General features: G+C 40.5%; 1 protein-coding gene across 2 annotated transcripts in view; it reads left to right on the forward strand.

Annotated features, from left to right (window-relative positions):
* Window positions 1-23,316, forward strand: part of Ube3c (ubiquitin protein ligase E3C) — a 101,272-nt gene that overhangs the window by 66,808 nt on the left and 11,148 nt on the right. For both annotated transcript variants that reach the window (XM_021190082.2, XM_029534706.1), the window contains exons 18-19: window positions 7,191-7,438; window positions 19,793-20,005. In XM_021190082.2, coding sequence (XP_021045741.1) covers window positions 7,191-7,438; window positions 19,793-20,005 — 461 coding nt within the window. The remainder of the gene's footprint in view (window positions 1-7,190; window positions 7,439-19,792; window positions 20,006-23,316) is intronic.

Raw genomic sequence — 23,316 nt, forward strand, 5'->3', positions numbered from 1 at the left:
CAACAAGACAAAAAGGCCACCAACAGATTGGGAAAGGATTTTTACCAATCCTAAATCTGATAGAGGTCTTATATCCAATATATACAAAGAGCTCAGCAGATGTTTTATTTGTAGCTAAGCCCAGGGAAAAGGTATACTTATGTCGGGCAATGGGCTACGTGCAGACAGCCTGGTTTCCAGTCGAGGCTAGATCTTGAACCCCGGGACCCAGTAGTGATAATTCACTTACATGGGATGGAAGGAGTTCGCTCATGTCTCCTGGACCCTGGCTTCTGTCGGAGTTACTACCCCCAAAACCCCCACAGGAGAGGCATGGCTATAAGCCACTTAGGAAAAGCACCAAGCCCTCCCACATGCAAATAAGGTTTCCCCCAAACTCTTAGTCCAAGCCAATGAGAGGGGCTTGTTGTCAGACCCTAAATCACCGCCAGAATTGTATATAGAGAGAGCCATGCAGAGAATTAAAGGCATGCGAGAACTATTCCTTTGTCTGACCCTTTTGTTCCAAGAGCTGTTACACTTGGGTAAAGATCTCTCATGAAGAGCCTCGCCCGAGGCCCTGCCTCGGTCTCACTGGACTGTTGGCTTTTCACTGACCCAGCCTGACCTGACTCAGTTCAGAGAGGCTTACAGGAGTTACCGAGCTTTGTCTCCCTGCCTTCACTCCTTCCCCCATCCCCCGACAGGACCTTCCCACCCGGCCTGGGTAGAGCTCTCCGTGGAAAACCTCTGGTACCCACATAGTTAGACGGGACAGCATGAGATGCGTGAATGATAGTCATGGCGGGAAGGCTGGTAGACTCTGAAGACGTGAAACTGGAGCCAGAGTGTTTGGGAAAGTTGATGAGTAGTGTCTTACTGCTGTGAACAGACACCCTGACCAAGGCAAGTCTTACAGAAGTTAACATTTGACTAGGGCTGGCTTACAGGGTCATAGATTCAGTTCAGTATCATCAAGGCAAGAACATGGAAGCATCCAGGCAGGCAGGATGCAGCGAGGAGCTGAGAGTTCTACATCTTCATCTGAAGGCTGGTGGTGGAAGACTGACTCCCATTCAGCCAGGACAACAGTATTACAGCCCACACCCACAAGGCCACACTTCCCAATAGTGCCACTCCTGGGCATGTACAAACCATCACATCCTACTCCTTGGCTCCCATAGACTTGTTCAAACACATGAGTCTATGGGGGCCATGTCTAGCCATAGCATAATAAAAAGTGCATTTATTCCAACTTCTAAAGCCCCTGTAGTCTATAGCAGTCTTAACAACGTTAAAAGTCCAAAGTTCAAAGGCTCTTTTGAAATCCATCCAATCACTTAAATGTAATCCCCAAAGCAAGACAGGAAACCAGCTGGACAAACTCTAAACTCTGCATCTCTGTGTCTGTTGTTTAGCAGTCTTCAGATCTCCACTCCTTTTTCATCTTCGTTGACTGCAACAAACTGCTTTTCCTGGGCTGGTTCCATTCTCTTAGCAACATTCTTCAGGAGATATCCTATGGCTTTGCCATCTCAAGTATCTTAGGGTTTCCAAGCTCCAATGTTAGAGCTTCTTGTTGCAATATCTGGGATGCACACGTGATCTTCTGGGCTCTTCCGAACAGCTGGTGTCACGTCTCCAGCTTTGCCCACTGTACTAACCTCATCAGGTTGATCCACTGCTGCTGCTGTTGTTGGCGATCAGCCCATGGTAGTAATATCTCCAATATGTTGGGGTCTTCCACTGTAACTAGTCTTCACCAATAGCCTCTCATAGGCTCTCTTCATAGTGCCAATCCTCAACTCCTTTGCATGACCCCTTCAGTCCTGGGCCGCCAACTACAACTGAGGATGCACCTTCCATGGCCTCTTACAGTGCCAAGCTCCAACTGCTCTTCATGACCCCTTCATGCTTTCAAAATCAAAACCAATTGGGTGACTTACACATTACCAAGTACAGCTTCAGCAAGAAGTACAACCTTGTCTATCTCTGGAACACAACTTGGTGCTCCCAGAAAGCACTTCCCCGAAGATTTTACCTCAGTGATGCTGGTCTTTTTTTTTTTTTTAAAAAAAAAAGATTTATTTATTTATTTGTAAGTATTTATATGTAAGTACACCGTAGCTGTCTTCAGATACTCCAGAAGAGGGAGTCAGATCTCGTTACAGATGGTTGTGAGCCACCATATGGTTGCTGGGATTTGAACTCAGGACCTTTGGAAGAGCAGTCAGTGCTCTTACCCACTGAGCCATCTCACCAGCCCACTGGTCTCTTTTTAATCACCACCGATTACTTAGCTCCAATTAGTTGGCATCAATGGTTCCAGTAGTTCCTTTTGTTCTTGACTCTAAAACTAGAGCCACATGGCCAAATCTGCTGTTTGGGCCACCCCCTGGCCTAGCTTATACAAACCATCATAGGTAGGGTATGAGGCCTATGTCTCACTGCATTTCCATCTCTGAGACCTCTGCAGTGTTGGAGTGTATGTGAATTTTTCAGCCAAAGAGACTTTGTACTTAATAGGCTATTTTAATCTAACTTTAAAAACTTCAGATCTGGTTTAGTTCTTAGGAATAAAGGTTTTTAAACTATGTGTAAAGGTTATTTAATATTTTGTTAGACAAAGCATTTAATTTGCTTACAAGAAAAGATTCGAACTACTGTATTTAATGTTCATTTATATAAAGTCAATTGATGTGATTATTTCATTTCTCTTCTAGTCATTAAAGTCAATTCTTTATAAATGTAACTTTTATTCTCCTGAAGTAATTGTCATATGGAGGCTTACTGCCTTGTCTGCTAATCTAGGTCTAGTCCTGGAAGCTTCTAACTGACATACAATCTTATCTAGGCCTAGAATGTTTTAGCATCTGAGACTTACTTCTGAATAAGTTCACCCTTTCTATCTCTTTCTAAGCTCTGGCTGGCTGGTTCATCTCAGTTGTTCTGGCTCAAAATCTGGCTTCTGTCTCGGCCTCTGACTGAGTTGCTCTGCTTGGCCTCAAACTAACTCTGGTAGTTATTCTAGTCTTCTGGCTCCTTCTCACTCATTCTGTGTTCATGTGTGTCTAGCTTGTTTTCTCTCTTCATTCTGTCTCACTGTAACTCTCCTGGTAAAACTGATCCCTTTCTCTCTCTGCACTGCTCATCAAATCTTCCCCTTCCTTTCTCTTCTCATGACAGTGAGGCATAACCTATTCTGTCACATCTTTCTCTGATTTGTCACTTTGTCTGCCACCTAATTAGAAATCACTTTCAAACATGTGTGCTTCCTTTTACAAATTAACTTTACCTTCATTGTTAGGGATTAAAAGTGTGTACTAAGGTTGTGTGCCAAAACTGAGACATACCTTCTTTTCTCTTTCCTCTCTCTTTCTTTCTTTCTTTCTTTCTTTCTTTCTTTCTTTCTTTCTTTCTTTCTTTCTTTCTTTCTTTCTTTCTTTCTTTCTTTCTTTCTTTCTTTCTTTCTTTCTTTCTTTCTTTCTTTCTTTCTCTCTTTTTTTAAGTAAATAACACAAACTTGGGGTTCACAGTATAATGAAATACCCTGCAACAATTCTTTATTGATGTTGATGATCTCATTTCATCTTAGGGTTTCTGAGCAGTTTGAGCTAGCCATTTACAAAGTTGATTGAATGGAGCTTGGAGAAGCTGATAACGGATGTTTATAGACTTGACCTCACCCTGGAAACCATGTACTCATTGCAGTGTTACAGAATTCAACTATGGAGAGAATGTGTCTTCACCCAGGAGTGCTTTGAGGACTGTGGGATTGTCTTGCCACAACCCCTGGTCATATACTCTGCCATTGCGCTCAGAAACCTGCAGCTGTGGGGGTTGGACTGCCAGTAGCCTTGATGTCATATCCTGAGAGTACCTTCTTCAGGAAGTTGGTGTTATTTAATTTAATGGGCAGAATTGATGACATTAGTTTAAAGATAAGTCTTTCTTAGTTTTTTTTTTTGGTTTTTTGTTTGTTTGTTTTTTTATTCCACTAAAACTTTAAAATAAAATCAAGTATTTCTAATTTGTTCTTAGAAACAGTAGTGTCAAGATCCCTGACAGGCTAGAATTTTTTTTTTCTTTTTCTTCAAGACAGGGTTTCTCTGTGTAGCCCTGGCTGTCCTGGAACTCACTCTGTAGACCAGGCTGGCCTCGAACTCAGAAATCCGCCTGCCTCTGCCTCCTGAGTGCTGGGATTAAAGGCGTGTGCCACCACGCCCCACTAAGTGTAAGATCTTATGTATAGTAGTAAATAAATATTCCTCTTTCCTTCTGGAAATTGATCAGAGAATAGATGGGCATAAATATCAAAATACATATTTTTGTATGGCAACTCTGAGATTTTTTTTCCCTAGGGGTTTATTTCAAGCTTTTTGTTGTTGTTGTTGTTGTTGTTGTTACATTAAAGACTTGTTTTCAGAGGGAGTAGTGCATGTGCCACATTGTACATGAGTAGGTCAGAGTAGAATTTCCTTCATCATGGGGGTCCCAGAGATCAAACTTAGGTAGTCAGGCATGACTACAAGCATATTTACCTGCCCAAGACACCTCTCTGGCACAGCCCTGGTAGGTTTTAAAATATCTTTTATTATTCAGATGGCATTTTATCTGAAACTGATAGGTTTTTGTTATTTGATTTGAGGGCAGGGGTTAAAAACAGGTAAGTGCAGGTTCTGTGTGAGGCCAGATGTGTCAAATCTCCTTCAAGATAGAGTTGTAAGCCACCCGACATAGCTGTTGGGAATCACACTCAGGTCCTTTGTGAGAGTAGTATGTGCTTTTTTGTTTTGTTTTGTTTTGGAGAAAGGATTTCTCTATGTAACCCTAGCTGTACTGGAACTGTGACCAGCCTCTTGAGTGCTGGAATTAAAGGCGTGTGCCACTACCACCTGACTTCACAGAATGTGCTCTTAAACCACTGAGCCACCTTTCCAGTCCTTCTTGTTGATCGTATTTCATAATCAAATTAACCAAAATAGATATAAACACCATGTTTATGATTTATCAACGAAAAGCTTGTTCTTCCATAAATGTAGAGAAGACTACAGAGTAGCCTGCCTGCGTAGTCAAGAGCCAAGGCTTTATAGGCAGCTAAGGTATTTTAAATGATATGAGACCCATTATAGTATTAACCATGTTGATTAAAATAAGTCATCCTCAGCCTTATAATTGCAACTAATACCCTTTTTAACCAAAAAGGTTATCTAAACTGCTGTAATTATAGCTACTGTTACTCCTAGACAAGATGAGGAACAATCTGTAATCTTGGTGAAGTGGGTTTGTTTGCCAGGTTCCTATGGGAGTTATGGCTATGTCCCTGCTGTGGATCCAGGGAGTACCCTTTCTCTTGCCTGTTCTGTGGATGTGCCACAGTGTAAATGAAAAAGTCAGAGGAGAAGTCCCTTGAAGTGGTATTCCTTGGTGATTAGGTCTGTATCATAGGATATCCTTTATCATTGATTCCTTTCCTAGTCTTCAGACATGTTAGTTGCTTGTGCCCCTCTTGTATGAGGTATGTAACTCTTTTCCTTGTAATCTCAATTCTTCTTGGGGGATAAGGGTTATCTCTTCCCAACTGCCCATCAGTTTAATTTTCTGACACTATTCCATATTAGTTAATACTAATAAATACTAATAAATAAATACTATAATATTACTAATACTAATAATTAGTTAATACATTTAAAACATGGGCATCTCTTTTAAAATAACATTTGTTTGTTTTTAAAGACAGGGTCTTTCTGCTTAGCCTTGGCAAGACAGGGTCTTTCTGCTTAGCCTTGGCAGTCCTAGAACTCACTATGTAGAGCAGGCCGACCTCAAACTCAAAGAGATCCATCCACCTGTCTCTGCCTCCTGAGTGCCTGCTGCAAGTCATACACTACCACGCCTAGCTTTTTGTTGTTGTTGTTGTTGTTTTGTTTTGTTTTTTTAAGACATTTTGATCTGCAAAATGAGGTTTCCTGAAACGTAACAAATAATTTTTGTTTGTTTGCTTTGTGTTTTTTGAGACAGGGTCTCTATATATATCCCTAACTGTCCTGGAACTCTTTGTAGACCAGACTGGCCCTGAACTCACTCAGATCCTCCTACCTCTGCTATTTAGTTCTGGGATTAAAGACATGTGCTCAGAGAACCCTTTCAACACAGAGGCAGTGACATGAAATTCAGTAAAGAAAGGAGATACTTGTCCTCTTCAGAATATCAATTCCTGTCATATAACAGAAACATCCTTATCAAAACTTAAAAGTTTCCTGTGTAATAAACCAATTCACTCCTTACATAATCTCTCAGGCCTGCCAACTTCATGAAGTATATGTTTCAACTGTCAGTCATAAACACTTGAATTTCACATATTAAACAACTGCCTGATGAATACTATGTCCTTATAGTCACTAAAACCCAGCAAAGGTGGGTAGTGATAGGCTTAACTAATTGTCAGATCGAAGGCATGGAAGTAAAAGTTTCTCTTTCTCTCTTTTTTTTTTCCACTTACGTTTACATGTCTAAAAGTCAGGATATTACTGTAGAGAACTAACAGCTGTGTATATATTTCCACCACCGATAACAGGGTGGTACAAAAGATATCACTAGTTTTCTTCCTTTGGTTGCTTTTCTAGCCTGCTGTGGAAACTGGCTTGGGTCCTTTCAGATCAAAAAGACAATATCTTCAGCTTGTATTCAGGTTTGTCTTTGATTGAAACTGCTTTGTGAATCATTTCAGTGATGAGATCTATGACAAGGCTGTTAGAATCATCAACTATTGCCTGTTACTCTTGTTGCCCCAAACCTATATCTCTGTACAAACAGTCTCCTTTTTTTCTGCCCACCAATGGGCACCTTGTCCAATGCCTAACTTTCCTCTTCATAGATGGTGTGTTGTTTTTACTAAGAATCTTTCTCCCACTGGTCCACTAACCAACCATCTCCTATCTGATAAATCCATGGAAAAGAGTTTCCATGTAGGAGCTGGGAAAATTCCCATAAGTTTTCTTGGTTACTCAGAATTTTAATGGGACCTTCTACATAAAAGTCGGTGTTTCTGGCTTATGTTTATTTGCATTTTAAGTAACTTTGATGTCATTGTCTCTCTAGTGTTGCTGGTTTGTTGAACCATAATCTTAAAGGTCCCTGTTTGATAGTCTTGGTGCCTTTATATAATACTTTCTGTAATACTGTTTGTTTTATTGCTCTTTTTTTAATAGAGCCTGATTTGAAAAAACGGATCCGGGTGCACTTGCTCAATGCCCATGGCCTGGATGAAGCTGGCATCGATGGTGGTGGTATTTTCAGAGAGTTTTTAAATGAACTACTGAAATCTGGATTTAACCCCAACCAGGGCTTCTTTAAGACTACTAATGAAGGGCTCCTATACCCCAACCCAGCGGCTCAGATGCTAGTGGGAGATTCTTTCGCAAGGCATTACTACTTCCTAGGCAGAATGCTTGGAAAGGTAATTTTTATATAAAAATAAGGCTCAAAACAAAAGATGTCATTTTACTGTTTTTATAGAATTGTCTACATTTTATTCAAAATCATTAAAAAAAAAACATTTTGCTGATCCCTACCTAGTAATTATATAGCAACTACATTTTATTTATTTTTTTTATTTTATTTATTTATTTATTTTGGTTTTTTCAAGATGGGGTTTTTCTGTATAGCCCTGGCTGTCCTGGAACTCACTTTGTAGACCAGGCTGGCCTCAAACTCAGAAATCCTCCTGCCTCTGCCTCCCAAGTGCTGGGATTAAAGGCGTGTGCCACCACTGCCCGGCTTGCATCATACATTGCATGGGCAGTAGTTGGACTAAAAATTAGTTGGTATAGTACAAAAATAGTACTATAAAGCTTCAGATAAAAGGTATGTATTTATTTTTGTTTGGTTGGTTGGTTTTAATATGGGCATGGGTATACTTGGAAATTGGTGTCTTTCTCATTTGTTCCCTACCATCCTTATTCTGTGAGTCAGGTTCTTTCACTGAACCTAGAACTAGTTGATTCTGTTGACTATCAAGTCTGGCTTTCCCCAGCACTAGAAATATAGAAGCAGGCTTCCATGCCTTACTGTTTGTGGTTTTGTTTTGTTAATGTGGGTACTAGGAATGGAATGCCTCCTATAAGCACTTTATCCACTTAGCTATCAACCCAGCCCCAAAAGTAACTATTTTAAAGTTGTTCGATGTGATTTAGACACGTTACATGACTGGGGAATATGTAACTAAAGGCAAAACTTCAGATTTAATGGTGAAATGTTCATTGTATTCCCTCTAAGTCAGAAACAAGACAGGGGTACACTTGGCCGGTGGGGATCTGCATTGTAATTGCTCCCTATAAGAAACCCTTAATCTCAACTAAATATAGTTGTTACTTTTACTGGTTACTCATATTTTTAAATGTGGAGCTTTTATATACAAGTATATATTTTTATATTTATTTTGTTTGCTTACTTGCATTTTAAATAAAAATGTTGGTTACTGTTATTTTTAACTGTGTGTGTGGTGTGTGTGTGTGTGTGTGTGTGTGTGTGTGTGTGTATGGATAGTGTATGTGCATGCAGGTACCCTTGGAGGCTAGAGGCATTGGATCCCTCTAAAGCTGGAGTTACAGGTGATTGTGAACTGACTGACATGGGGACAGTGAACTGAACTAAGGTCCTCTGCAAAAATAATATGCTGCTCTTTATCACCAAGCCATCTCTCCAGCTCTGTTGTCAGGCTGTTAACTACCCAGTTCTTATTAATGTGTTAGCACACACCTTTAATCCCAGCACTCAGAAGACAGGAAGGCAGATCTCTGAGTTTGAGAACTGCCTGGTCTACAGAATGAGCTCTAGGAGAGCCAAGGCTACACAAAGAAACTCTGTCTTGAAATACTAAAGAAAGGAAGGAAGAGAGAAAAAGGTTGGAAGGTAAGAAAGGACGTTAGGTGAGTCATGAAATTTTGGCCTTGAGGGTTGGCCAATTGGTTAAGAGCTGCCCAGATGGAATATGGCAAACTATTGCTTGTGGTTATTGATAGAGAAGTAGGATTCTAGTAGCACAGAAGATGTCTGCCCACCTCTGGTTCTGATTGAGGCTTGCTATAAATATAAAGGTTGTGGCTTTTTAAATCTGGGAACTGAATGATCAACAGCAGGGTAGAAGCCCCCAACTGAGAGTAAATATTTACTACAACAACATATTGACACAGGAAAGATTTTACTCCAGACTCAGTGACTCAAAATTGTTATGAGTCCTTGTAACTTGAGGAACAGAGTACCTAGTTTCTTGTAGCAGGGCAGCTGAGGACACGACACAGATAAGGGAGGAGGTGGTTCATCTGACCTCCCTTCTTCACCTGACCCACTGCTTCTGCCTCCTGAGTCCTGGGTTTAAAGGCATGACCCAGCATGCCCAGCCTGCATCTTATAAGACACAGCCTGGGTCTTTTTTTTTTTTTTTTAAAGCTTTATTTATTTATTATAGGTAGTACACTGTAGCTGTCTTCAGACACTTGAGAAGAAGGAGTCAGATCTTGTTACAGATGGTTGTGAGTCACCATGTGGTTGCTGGAATTTGAACTCAGGACCTTCAGAGGTCAATTCTCTTACCTGCTGAGTCATCTCGACAGCCCAGCCTGGGTCTTAAAAGAGGAAAGATGTAGTGTATTTGGTGATATGAAGTAACATTATAGTGTACACATGACATACCAACTAATGACACTCATCACCAGGCCTGATGACCTAAGTTTGATCTCTGTATTCAACATGATAAAAGAAGAAAGACAACTCCCACAAATTGTCCCCTAGCTTCCATATGCATGTCATGGTATGTACCTTCTCCCTAAATAAATGTAATGCAGAGTTTGTGTGTAAAACTCTAATGTCTTTAGCTGTCAGACAAATGCAAATAAAACTACATTGAAATATCATCCTATCCAGTTAGAATAGCTACTATTGAAAGACATAGCAGATACGGTAGCTTGTGCCCATAATCCCAATATTTGGGATGCAGGATGATTATTACGTTCCATACTGGCCTGGGCTATGGGTGGATGAAATGCTTATGAGAAGGGAGGGGAGGGTACTTTGATGCAGTTATTGAGACTGTATATGTGGACTCTAGAAGTTCATCAAAGAATAATTAAAGCCCTCGAATATGTAGCTCGTTCTTATGAGGCCTAATATATTCCCAGAGAAAATGAAGCATGTCCTTGTTGCCCATGTTGGTGCTTAACAGTGGAACAGATAAAGAAATTATATATACGTGATGAAATAATATCTATAATGAATACGGTCAGGCCATGTACAGGAAAATAAATGGGACTCAATGACATTGTATTGAGTGAAATAGTTCAGACCCAGAAGAACACGTACCACATGTGCATTCTGATATGTGGAAGCTAAAAACTAGTCCTGAATGTAGAATCATACAGAAGTTAGGGGGAAAAAAACGAGTAGATGAGAGAAACTGGATTTGATTATTGAACACTGTAGGCATGTGTAGAAATATTCCCTCTGAGCCCCATACATATGTACAATTAATTAACCAAAAATTAGAGTGTGAGGGGCTGGAGAGATGGTTCAGTGGTTAAGAGCACTGACTATTCTTCTGAGGTCCTGAGTTCAATTCCCACAACCACGTGGTGGCTCACAGCATCTGTAATGGGATCTGATGCCCTCTTCTTGTGTGTCTGAAGACAGTGACAGTGTACTCACATACAATAAATAAATCTTAAAAAAAAAAAAAATAGAGTGGTGATAGCACATGCTTTAATTCCAGCACCTAGAATGCTGAGGCAAGGGAATTGTGAATTGAAGGCCAGTCTGAACAAAATCTTGTCTCAAAAAGGAAGGACTTGGCACATAACTCAGTGATCAAGAGTTTATACACGTTGTTGAACCCCAAGACTGCAGAATAAAAACAAGTGAATTATTTATAAAACTGTAGCTCCAAGCTGGGCTTGGTGGCACATGCCACCAAGTGCTTTAATCCCAGTACTTGGGAGGCAGAGGCAGGCGAATTTCTGAGTTCAAAGCCAACCTGGTCTACAGAGTTAGTTCCAGGACAGCCAGGGCTACACAGAGAAACCGTGTCTCGAAAAAACCAAAAGAAAATAAATAAATAAAACTAGCTCCTTGAGAGTAGTGTTGATTTAGTTCCTCAGAGTTTTCTGCGTGGGAATTCCTCAGAGGTTTCTGAAATGTCTATTTACTACCTGATTGTAAGTGGTTAACTTTACATCAGTATGTCTGCATCCAAATGAATGCACCCGTACAGCACTAATGGCATGGCACCTGAACATTAAATCTGCAAGAGAAGAAAACTATATATTGATTGATTATAGTATTTATTGGGTCATAATATATTTAAATTTTCTTAATGCATATGTTAGTGATTGTTTACTGTGATAAAGTGCACAAAGGTCTTCAGAGCAGCTTTGCACAGGAAGAATTACCTCCTGTCACTGGTCACTTCTCAGTTAAAAGTTCCATTAGCAGATGGTTCCTGCCTGGGCTGTGGGTCATGGCTGCACTTTGTTGCTTGTAAATCAGGCTCTAGATGGGGATAAGTAAACAGCCTGGCATGTGGTCATGTCATGTTGGACTTTTTTTTTTTTACAGTTAGAAGCACCTTAGTCCATTTAAGCCAATTAAGTTCAGAATATTTATTGGAACAAATCTTTTATCATATTTGAATTCTACTTGAAAATTTCCCCTTGATTCAGAATATTGATTTAATTGGAGCAGAATGCCTATAAATCAGATTATTTGGTAATACTATGGTAATACATTTGAAATTTTTAATTAGCAGATTGTGTAACTTCAGCATGCTTTATAATTGTGTATATCAGTAGAGTAAGTATGAAGTTAATGTTTCATAAAGTGAGATGTTGACAGTTAGCAGTTGATCTTGACCTTTCTGGAAGCTGAAAGAATTTATTCTTATATGTCATTAGTGTCCCTTAGAAAATGCTCTCTAGGTTCTGAGACTTAAATCTGTAAAGCCTGAGATAAACACTTGAAACCTTGCTTTCCTCATCCTTCATGTGACACAGTTCCTCTCCTCTCCAGTCATCTTTGAGCCTAAGCTTAGTACATTGTATCCCCTCCCTGCCTCATCTACTTTGATCAAACCAAGGCTCTTGTCTTTCCTTAAACTTATGATCTTGACAGTAGCACAGGCTTTCTAAAACTGAGATGGCTCAGTGGGTAAGAGCACCCGACTGCTCTTCTGAAGGTCCGGAGTTCAAATCCCAGCAACCACATGGTGGCTCACAACCATCCGTAACAAGATCTGACACCCTCTTCTGGAGTGTCTGAAGACAGCTACAGTGTACTTACATATAATAAATAAATAAATCTTTAAAAAAAAATACCAACATAAGGGCTGGTGAGATGGCTCAGTGGGTAAGAGCACCCGACTGCTCTTCTGAAGGTCCGGAGTTCAAATCCCAGCAACCACATGGTGGCTCACAACCATCCGTAACAAGATCTGACACCCTCTTCTGGAGTGTCTGAAGACAGCTACAGTGTACTTACATATAATAAATAAATAAATCTTTTAAAATAAATAAATAAATAAATAAATAAATAAAACTAAGACAGACCTTTTACACAATTTAAATTTAAATTTAGTGACTGTGCCAACCAAAGCTGTGCACACCATTAACTCCAGCACTGGGAGGCAGAGGCAGGAGGATCTCTGAGTTTAAAACCAGCCTGGTCTACATAAGCAAGTTCCAGGACTAAATGGTGAAACCTTGTCTCATCGAAACAAAGCAACAAAAACAATTTAGTGGCCATGGCACCTGTGTTTTGCTCTTAAACAAGATCAGCTTAGAAAGGCAGTTATAAGTAGTTGAGCCTAATCTCTATCATGAGTTAGACCAGGTGAGGAACTCCTGATCTTGATTGCATGACCTGAAGTATGTTTAAATTAACTTTGATATTATAAATCGGTAGAGCAAGCACTCAAATGGGAAAGCTAGGTAGAGGTTGGTGATAGTGGAACCTCAGCCCTGGTAGTGTAGGGCTGAAAGGGAGTAGTAATATACAAGGCATTTGTTGGTAGTTGGGGGAAAGGAAGCATATGAAGGAGTCTGCCTAGTTTGTTCTGATAACAGAAGGATAGAGGCGGTGTTGGCTAAGCTAGGGAAGGTTGGGTAAGAATTTACTTGATTTAGATACCTGAGACATGCCTTAGAGTTTAGATTAGATACCTTAGGCAGACACTGTATTCAAGAACAAGGTCTGGACTGAGCTGCAGACTGGAAGAGGTGGACACAGAGGGTAGAGCTTGGGAACCAAGTCCCATGGAACAACAGAGTTCCACAAAAAAAATAAATAAATAAATAAAAATAATGCAAGGTTTCAGAAGCTTGATAAAGATTGTCTCAAGGGAAAAGAGGATAATTACTATGTGATGTTACTGGTGGACCAAATAACATTATAACAAAGAGGTGGCCTTGTCATTTATCAGTGTGGACAATCACTTTGCATGGAATGGAAGCAAAGCTTGGGCAGATGGTAACTAAGGTACATTCTGTGCTCTTTGACTGTCATCGGGAAACTACTATGACCATTCAGACTAACAAGCAGTAAAATAAAGGCCATTTTCTTTATCACTAGACAAGCAAACTGATGCTCTTCTCCTCTGCATGAAGTGCAGACCCGATGCTTTGAGGAAAGAGTGTTCTTTGTAGGATTCCATTGGGGTGTATTCAGTTCAGGTGTTTGACGTCAGTTCAGAATGTGACTTAAGGTCTGTGGCTGGAAGAAGACAGAAACACAGGCAGGGTGCTAATAATTCTCAATGTTTTTTCCCCAAGAGTGTCCATAGGTGCAAGCAGAGAGGCTTCACTGAAGTCATGGGAGGTACATTTCAAAGGGAACTGAGATAAGTGAGTAGAGCCTGTGTGGGAAGGAGGCTGATGACCCCAAGGATGATCTAGAAATAGCAGCTTCACCTGGGACATGGTAGAAGTCTGTGTTCCCTTGGGCTAGCTAGCTTGCAAGCTTTGTTCTGCTAGTTCTAAAATTTGCTGTGCTAACCATGACAGTGACTCCCTAGAGAAACATGGACTGTCAGATTCTATGGCCACTAACTAGAAAGGCAAAAAAGGGTGAGCTGGGCCATATGTAACATCACCTGTAACTCTAGCACTTAAAAGGGGAAGGGGCAGAGGGAGGGACGGAGGGGGGGAGAGAGAGAGAGAGAGAGAGGAGAGACAGGAAGATTGGGAATTCAAGGCCAGTCTGCAATACATGTATCAAGAAATAATATATAAGATTGTGGATTGAGATCTCCAGCTAGATCTCAATTTGTTTTATGGATCAGTGTCTACTGAGTACCCTCTGGAACAATTGGTATTAAGTGATATATATTATCTAAAAGAAGGTTAATATTCTTTAAATTTATGCAATGAATTTTAGAAATTATTAGCAAGTTATTTGTTTAAACCTGTTTGAAGAATGTAATGATAAGTTTCCAAATAAAGACATTGTTAAAAGTTAAAAAAAAAAAAAAGAAAGAAAGAAACTAAAGAAAAAGAAATGATAAACTGTGTGTAAACAAACTAAAAACACAGACAATGATCACAGGATCCCATCCTAAAGTCTGAACTATTGAGAAAATCGGGAGGCTGGAGAGATGGTTCAGCAGTTAAAAGCATACCTTGTTCTTGCAGAAGACCTATGTATGGTTCCCAGTACCTGCCATGGTGGCTCACAACTATCCATAACTCCAGTTCTAGGGTATCTGACTCCTGACCTCTAAGAGCACCAGTACACACATTCAGGCAAAACACTTAGACACATTAAAAATAAGGATAGGAAATTAGTCTGAGTAGAGACAGGGAGGGAACTTCTGAAAAGGAGAAAGGGAGCAGAGATTAACATGGGTTGTCAAACCCAGAGGGTGATGGGACTCTGGGTGAGGCTGGTAGAATAGGTTCAAAAGACAAGGAGGCCAAGGTGAGCTAGAATTTTAGATCATGGCCAGGTGGGTCACTGAAGTCACCAAAGATTGTCACAGGACTGTTGAAATAAAAAACTTTTGCTTTTTAATTTTATCATTGTTGTTTTTGTTATTATGTACGTAATATGAAAATGGGTGCATGCCACCATGCACTTTTGCATGTCAAAGGCCAACTGTGTCACTGTGGGTTTTGGAAATGGGTCTTGGGTTCTCAGGCTTGCATGCCATTCACTTTTACCTACTGAGGCCAGGAGTGAGAATAACTAGAGAGGACATGACGGTGCTAGCAGGGTGCCATGGGCCCGGGTCCAGTGTAGGTATCACAGGGAGAATGTGTGTTCTGGAAGTAGCAGTGCCAAAGGAACCTCAGACACTGGGTAGTTTTTTGGCAGGCACAGAGCAGTGTACAGAGCTGATGCTGCTTATTTTCAGGTCAGCACTGGGTATGCATTGGATTCCCCAGTGATCCCTGAATCATTGATGTGAAACCAGAACAGTCCACAAAAGGACTAGAGAGAGGGTGCAGTGGTTATGAGCACATACTGCTTTTGCAGTTACCAGCACACATATCAGGTAGCTAGCAAACTCAAGGGAGAAGTGTCTACATGCACAATCCATGCATATATCTACATAGAACTAAATATGTTAATTTTTTAATCAAAAGTTAAAGCAGTTGTGCCTCTAATAGCAGTAACCGTTTGAGATTTTCTCTCCTCTCCCCTACACCCACCCCATGTCTGTTCCTGTTCATTGGGGGGGTGGGGGGGGTGAGGCGGAGTTGGTTTTTCAAAACAGGGTTTCTCTGTGTAGCCCTGGCTGTCCTAGAACTCTGTAGACCAGGCTGACCTCGAACTCAGAATCCATCTGCCTCTGCCTCCCAAGTGCTGGGATTAAAGGCGTGCGGCACCACTGCCCAGCTTTTTCCTGTTCTTCAAGTAACAAAATAGCCACGTGTGTTCAGTTGCCTCTCTAGTTGCACATCCATTGGATCACTAATGAGCAATTGCACTAATTGAAACTAGCATTCACACAGGCAACAAAGTGGGGCTCAGCATCTGGTGCATTGTGCACAGTTGAGGTGCCAACCCCAGCTCTAGTGTTAGGTAGCTGTATGGACCTAAATGCTACAGAAGTTGGCTGTGACTGAAAACCAAAGATTCTAAATGAGTCTAAATGGCATGCAAATGTTTTGTTTTTTAAGCTATGTGGTTAGTATGATTAGAAATAATTAAAATTATTATCTGCTTGCTTTTTTAGGATGGCTTTAAAGCAAGAGATCATTTCCTATGGTTTTTAGATTAAGTTATAAATGTTCACTTTAGAACTACCTGAAGATTGATAGAGATGCATTTGAAAAGCATTATTTTTTTATTGATTCTTAATGTAGTAAATTACTGAAGTTATTTGGCAGCAAGCAGAAGTAGCCTGTCCTGTGACTCACTTTTTTTTTTCCTGATAGAGCCACAATTTGCATTAATTACATTGAGACTGCACTCACTTATATTAAAAGGCTTCTACTATAATTAATCCTTTTCATTTCAAACCATTTTGGCACAATTTCTGGCTATAAACATTCGTGAAGGACATAACTGGAAAATTCTGTACAGGCTTTTCTATATACCTAGCTTTTTTTTTTTCTTTTTCTTTTTTTTTTTTTTGTGACAGGTAGTTATTGATATGTTTCTAGGAACAAGTGTGGTGCAATGGACTTGAAAATGCTAAGTGGATTATTTTACATAAAAAATAGACAGTTTTAGAGTTGTATAACTAACCTGTATTTAGAAAGTACCTTGATTTATGCTTACATTTGTATCTCAGTTGCATACATTATGGAAATTTAATTTATAATCCATTTAGCTGATGCAATCGTAGTTTTCAGTGCTATCATTTATTAGTGCTTGTATATTAAATGCTCTAAAGGTTTAAACCTGCCTTATGTAAAAAATTATACCTATACATTTACATTTTATGAGTCACAGTGGAATTTCTGCTTAAAATTCAGGTAGCCCTGATATATTTAATGAATTTCTCTGGTTTATTGTTACTAATGCAGAAATGGCAAACAATGACCTTCCATATTGAACATGCAATGATTTACACTCCAGCTTACTTTCAAAGTCCACTGTGTAAATGAGGGAGGGCTTTTTCTCAGTACATGAGGATCAATCATGCAGCTTTACGCAAAATGCTCTCCTTGGCTTTGAACTCATCCTTCATTTAACAGTAATGGTGTTTATAAGTGCTCTAGGTTAATATTATTAACTGTTGTTTGTTTGTTGTTTGGGAGTTTGTTTGTTTTGAGAAGAGTTGCCCATGGGAGAAATTGTGTCCTATAGTTATCATTGCCTAGACATGCTGCTGTCCTGAGAGGTAGGGAAGGAGCACAGACTGAACATGAACACTGATATGTCTCTGAGTTAGACATATTCTAATAGGGAAAAAAGAATTTGTGGAGGAAGACTTGTGTGGCTCCATAGGAATTGATTTCTTAGTATGTTAGGCCTTACGAAAAGGAGTCAGTCATGGCCTGCTCAGTGTGATGCTTGTGTTTACAAGAGAGTTCAAGAGCACCATCCAAGCTGTTAACCAAGGAATTTGACAAAGATTGGTTATGCCTCCCAAGTTTGCCTGTCAGAATAAGACACTAAGAGTATAGTGGTAGGTTTTATTTGTTTGTGCTTTTGTGCACATGTACTCATCTGCCATGGTGCACATGTAGAGGTAAAGTTCTCTCATTTCACCAAGTGATCCCAAAGATTAGGCTTGTCAGTAAGAACCTGAAATCACCATCTGAGCCACCTTGCCACAGCCTCTAAAATATATATATTTTTTAACTCTTACCACACATTTCTGAGTCTGTATTGCATTTTACAGCTGTAGGCCATCGGAATATTTACTGTGTGGCATGAAATCTCTGACCTGATGTAGGAAATCTCTGGAGATCTACATAGTAACTCATTAACACTAATTAATCCAATGGGTGGCAAGAAAAGCAACTTCCAGCCACAGGCCAAGATTAAAAAGCTGGTGATACTGACAGGTGGGAGTGTGAGGGTCAGTGGGAGTCCTCACACATCATGGTGGGGGCAGAAAGGTTCTAGCATTTTAGAAACTATTTGGACAATGTCTTCCTTGTGCTGGCCACCCCTGTCCTCTGCTCCTATGTATATGGTCATGAAAGTCCAGAAGTGGAAACACTACACATGTCCATCACCAGGTGAATCTATCACACCACAGACAGCAAATGAAAGAATCTCCAGAATCTGGTATGTGCTATATTATGAGAAGTCTTAGGAGTGATGAAACTCAGATCTGGGGCTGGTGAGATGGCTCAGCGGGTAAGAGCACCCGACTGCTCTTCTGAAGGTCCTGAGTTCAAATCCCAGCAACCACATGGTGGCTCACAACCATCTGTAACAAGATCTGACGCCCTCTTCTGGAGTGTCTGAGGACAGCTACAGTGTACTTGCATATAATAAATAAATAAATCTTAAAAAAAGAAAAAAGAAAAGAAAAGAAAAGAAACTCAGATCTGTAGAGGGGATTCCCTGAATTTACTCAGGTATAACCAAGTAAGAAATTCATCAAAGAGGCTGGAGAGATGGCTCACAGGTTAAGAATACTAGCTGCTCTTCCAGAGGACCCAGGTCCAGTTTCCAGCAAACACATGGCAGCTCACACCTGTCTGTAACTCCAGTTCCAGGAGATTGGATACCCTCACACAGGCAAAACACCAATACACATAAATTGTAAAAATAAAAATGCACATAAATTATAAAAATAAATTATTGAAAATTCATGCAAGGTTTGTCTGTATGATAGTATAAATAATCACAGAAATAACATACGATGAGGATATATTTCTTATTTTTACCCTTTTTTAGGGGCATGTGGGTGTGTACCATATGTATTCAAGAGCTCAACCCAGAGGCTGGAAAAGTATATTAGATCTTCTGGAGCCAGAGTTAAGGTAGTTGTGAGTCCCCTCATGTGGGTACTGAGAAATTGAACTTGTGTCCTCAGGAAGAGCGGCCGTCTTCTGCACTGCAGAAGTAGAGTGGGCAGCTGTAGTCATAGTGCTAATATGACCACATTTCATAGCTGCTTGGGAGTTCTGGTCTAGATCTAGCACACCTCTCTGTAAACATGCCCTCATTTGGAAATACATAGTCAAGTTCAGTCCCAAAATGCAATGGCCAGTGTCTTTCTAAGATAAAGGGAAGGTGTGACACAAAGCAAACACACAGTGCAGACACAGAGGCAAGAAGTAGAAGGATGCAGCTGGGCGTGGTGGCGCACGCCTTTAATTCCAGCACTCGGGAGGCAGAGGCAGGCGGATTTCTGAGTTCGAGGCCAGTCTGGTCTACAGAGTGAGTTCCAGGACAGCCAGGGCTACACAGAAAAACCCTGTCTTGGAAAAAAAAAAAAAAAAAAAGAAGTAGAAGGATGCAACTGAAGCTATGTCCTGAGCTGCCAGGATCTTGAAGGGGAGTGAAAGGTCCATCTGCACGACTATGAGACAGTACTCTGTTCTGTTTTTTTTTTTTTCCTGCTTATGTTCAGTTGGTGTCTAATATACTATAACCCTAAAGCACTTGTATCTGACTGTGGAAAACATTTGCTGACCTTTAGTAGCATGAAGGATTTGGCTCTTAGAAGTCCCGTTTAGTATTACACTCCAGTTTCAGCCCTGGTCTGGCACATGGTAAATGCATTGGCCTCACATTATCATGGAGGCAAGGTCTGCCTCTCAGGACTCTGTCACTGTTGAATTAGCTTTTGTTCTGTTATAGGAAGCATACAGATAATGTTGACTGTTAATCCCCTGTCTGCCCTTTGGTCTGTCTGAAGGCTCTGTATGAAAACATGTTGGTGGAGCTACCCTTTGCTGGCTTTTTCCTGTCCAAGCTACTGGGAACCAGTGCAGATGTGGATATTCACCATCTTGCCTCATTGGACCCCGAAGTCTACAGGAACCTGCTTTTCCTCAAGAGCTATGAGGAGGATGTGGAGGAACTGGGACTGAACTTTACTGTGGTGAACAATGACCTGGGAGAAGCCCAGGTGAGCTGCGGACACATTTCATCTTTCAGAGAAAGCGTTTCTCATGCCACTGTCACCATAGCATTGTCCTCAGTTGGAAGAAACTTTTGACTGGCTTGGCAGCAACATCAGCTCAAACTTTGCAGGCCACTGGTGTTCTCAGCGTCTGTGCCTGGCAGTCCTGCCCCAGTTGTGCTGAGGCTAGAGCTGTTCACTTCCTTACTGGGGAGTGACTGGCAAGCCGCCATCCTTCCCTCACGCCTGCCTGCTTCCCTGGCTGCTCCTGCTGCTTTCAGCCTTTTTGCATAGAGAAAGACCTGTATTAGAGACAGATCAGGTTTTGTTGTTACTTTGGGTTTGTTGGGCTTTATTGTTTGGCGTGTGTGTGTGCGTGGTTTTTTTGTTGTTTTTTTGTGGTTTTGTTTTTTTTTTTTTTTTTTTTTTTTTGTGAGTCAGGGTTTCATGTAGATGAAGCTGGCTCTTCCCAAACACACAGATCTGCCTACTTCTATCTCGTAGGTGCTGAGATTAAAGCATGTTCAACCTCAGGTGTGACACAAACTTTTCTTTTCTTTTCTTTTCTTTTCTTTTCTTTTCTTTTCTTTTCTTTTCTTTTTTTTTTTTTTTTTTTTTTTTTTTTTTTTTTTTTTTTTTTTTTTTTTTTTTTTTTTTTTTTTTTTGTGGGTGGTGGGTGGTGGGTGGTGGTGAGACACTGTGCAGCTCTTAGTATCCTGGCAGTCTTTATGTAGACCAGGCCAGCCTTAGACTCACATCCACCTGCCTCTCCCTGCAAAATGCTATGATTAAAGGTGTACACTGTCACTGCCACCACCACTCAGGATCCAAACTAGTTTTCTTGATACCAGTTTTATCATTACAGAAGTCACATTTCATAAAATTCACTCTCTTGGAATATATTAAGAGTTTGTAGGCATCACTTTAGCCAGCTGGAAAATATTATATTAGTCTTAGGAAGAAACAGTTTTCTCTGCCTGAACTATCTTCTCTAGTATGTGTTAGATGTTTCCAAAATTTAGAAAATACCTTAAAAAATACTTACAAAGCCATACATACTGTAATCCCATCCCCAGAGAGGCTGAGGCAGCAGATTTACAAATTCTAAGTCAGGTTGGACTATATCCAGAATTTGTCTCAGCAAAGAAGAGCAGAAAACATACCTCAGCCTCACAAGTGGATCATTACTAACCCCGACTAAATGTGAGTTGAAGCGAGGGTTATAAACTGTAAAGTTAATAAGCATGACTTCAAAGTTGTAGGTGGGAACCCTTCTGTGTTGTTAACAGTTCATGCTAGAGCTGGGTCCCAGACCCCTGCCTGTGCAGGCACAGTGCCTCCAAACATCATTGGTAGCCCTTGATGTAGAACAGTAGTAATGTTTAACTACTTTAGATTTTGTTTTTCATTTTGTGCTTGCTTGTTTGTTTGAAGGTCTCACTATATAGTTCTGAATTCCTATACAAGCCGGCCGCAAACTCACAAACCTGCCTGCCTCTACTTCCCAAGTACTGGGATTAAAGGCCTGGGCCACTGTACCCAGCAAATTTTGTTCTTCTAAATTTTCAGTGTTACTTGTTTGTTTTTCCTTTCTTTGTTTCTTCCTTCCTTTTTTTTTTTTTTGTTTGTTTGTTTGTTTGTTGAGACAGGGTTTCTCTGTGTAGGCTTGGCTTTCCTAGTACTCACTCTGCCTTGATCTCACAGAGATCCACCTTGTCTCTGCCTTCTGAGTGATAGAATTAAAGACATGAGCTGCCACCACCCATCCTGTCACTTGTTTCTAATACAGGTTTTTCAAAATTCATCAGTGCATGAGATATGAGTAAAGTTCTGGTGTATTCAACATAGTAATAACAGAATAAGTCACTGGATTTCAAGCAGCTAGAAGATTTGATTGCCTTTATCATTGAAAAATGATAGATATTGTTGGAGAAGTGTTTAACTGATTTTAATGTAATACAGCATAGGTCACAACATCATATCACATAGGACCCCATAAATGCATATAGTTTTTGTTTTTGTGTATCACCATGAAAAATAAATTTAGGGGACTGGAGAGAAATTTCAGTCCATAAAATGTTTGCTGTTTAATTGTAGGTACCTGAATTTAATCCCCATTGTTCATGTAAAAGGCCAAATGTCATTATCAGGAACCATACTGGGTGTGTTCTGTGCCAGGGTTCCAGAATTCATCAACCAGTCACACCTAGGGAATAAATAGGTTAAGAAGAGATTGTTCATGCTGAGCCTCATGGTGTAGGCCTGTAATCTCAGCACTAAGAGGGCAGAGAGCAAGGTGAGGTTTGTACCATCATAAGGATGTTTTCACTGTACAGCTAATGTGTGTGTTTCTATTGCCATGTGTCTTGGTAGCATAATCTCTTTAGTTAAGGTTTCTGTTGCTATGATAAAACCCTGACCGAAAGCAACTTGAGGAGGAAAGGTTTTATTCATTTTACAGCTTGTAGTCCATCATCTAAGTAGTAAGAAAGAGCAGGAACAAGGAAAGAACCCAGATGTAGGAACTGATGCGGAGGGCTGCTGCTGACTTGACTGGCTTGCTTCCTTCTTGTGGCTTGCTCAGTCCATTTTCTTATAGAACCCTGGATACCAGCAGCCTAGGGATGGCACCACCCAGAGTGAGCTGTACTTTCCCACATCAATAATCAATCTAGAAAATTCTCTACAGCTCAGTCTGATGGGGACATTTTCTCAATTGAGGTTCCCTCTTCCCAGATGACTCTATCCTCTATCAAGTTGATACAAAAAACTAGTCCGCATGCATGATTAGTACCATAAGGTGCTGCTACCTGAGGCAGCGGCTGGTAGTATAGAATTTTTCTTTGCATTAAGAAGTGATAGATGCCTGGTCTACAGAGTGAGTTCCAGGACAGCCAGGGCTATACAGAGAAACCCTGTCTCCAAAAACCAAACCAAAAAAAAAAAAAAAAAGAGGTGATAGATGGTAGCCGGGCATAGTGGCACACACCTTTAATCCCAGCACTCGGGAGGCAGAGGCAGGCGAATTTCTGAGTTCGAGGCCGGCCTGGTCTACAAAGTGAGTTCCAGGACAGCCAGGGCTACACAGAAAAACCCTGTCTTGAAAAAGCAAAAAAAAAAAAAAAAAAAAAAAAAAAAAAAAAAAAAAAAAAAAAAAAAAGAAGAAGAAGAAGTGATAGATGGTAATGTAGGAATAGCCATACCAAAGATCTGATTAGAAGAATAAGGAAGCACAGTGGTAGAGTGGTAGAGGGACTTCTGCAGAAGTAGATAGAAGCAGGCAACTCTCTGCTGTGTCCCACTATTCTTCTCTGTAA

Source organism: Mus pahari, chromosome 2 (genome assembly GCF_900095145.1).
Source record: "Mus pahari chromosome 2, PAHARI_EIJ_v1.1, whole genome shotgun sequence".
Taxonomy (NCBI): domain Eukaryota; kingdom Metazoa; phylum Chordata; class Mammalia; order Rodentia; family Muridae; genus Mus; species Mus pahari.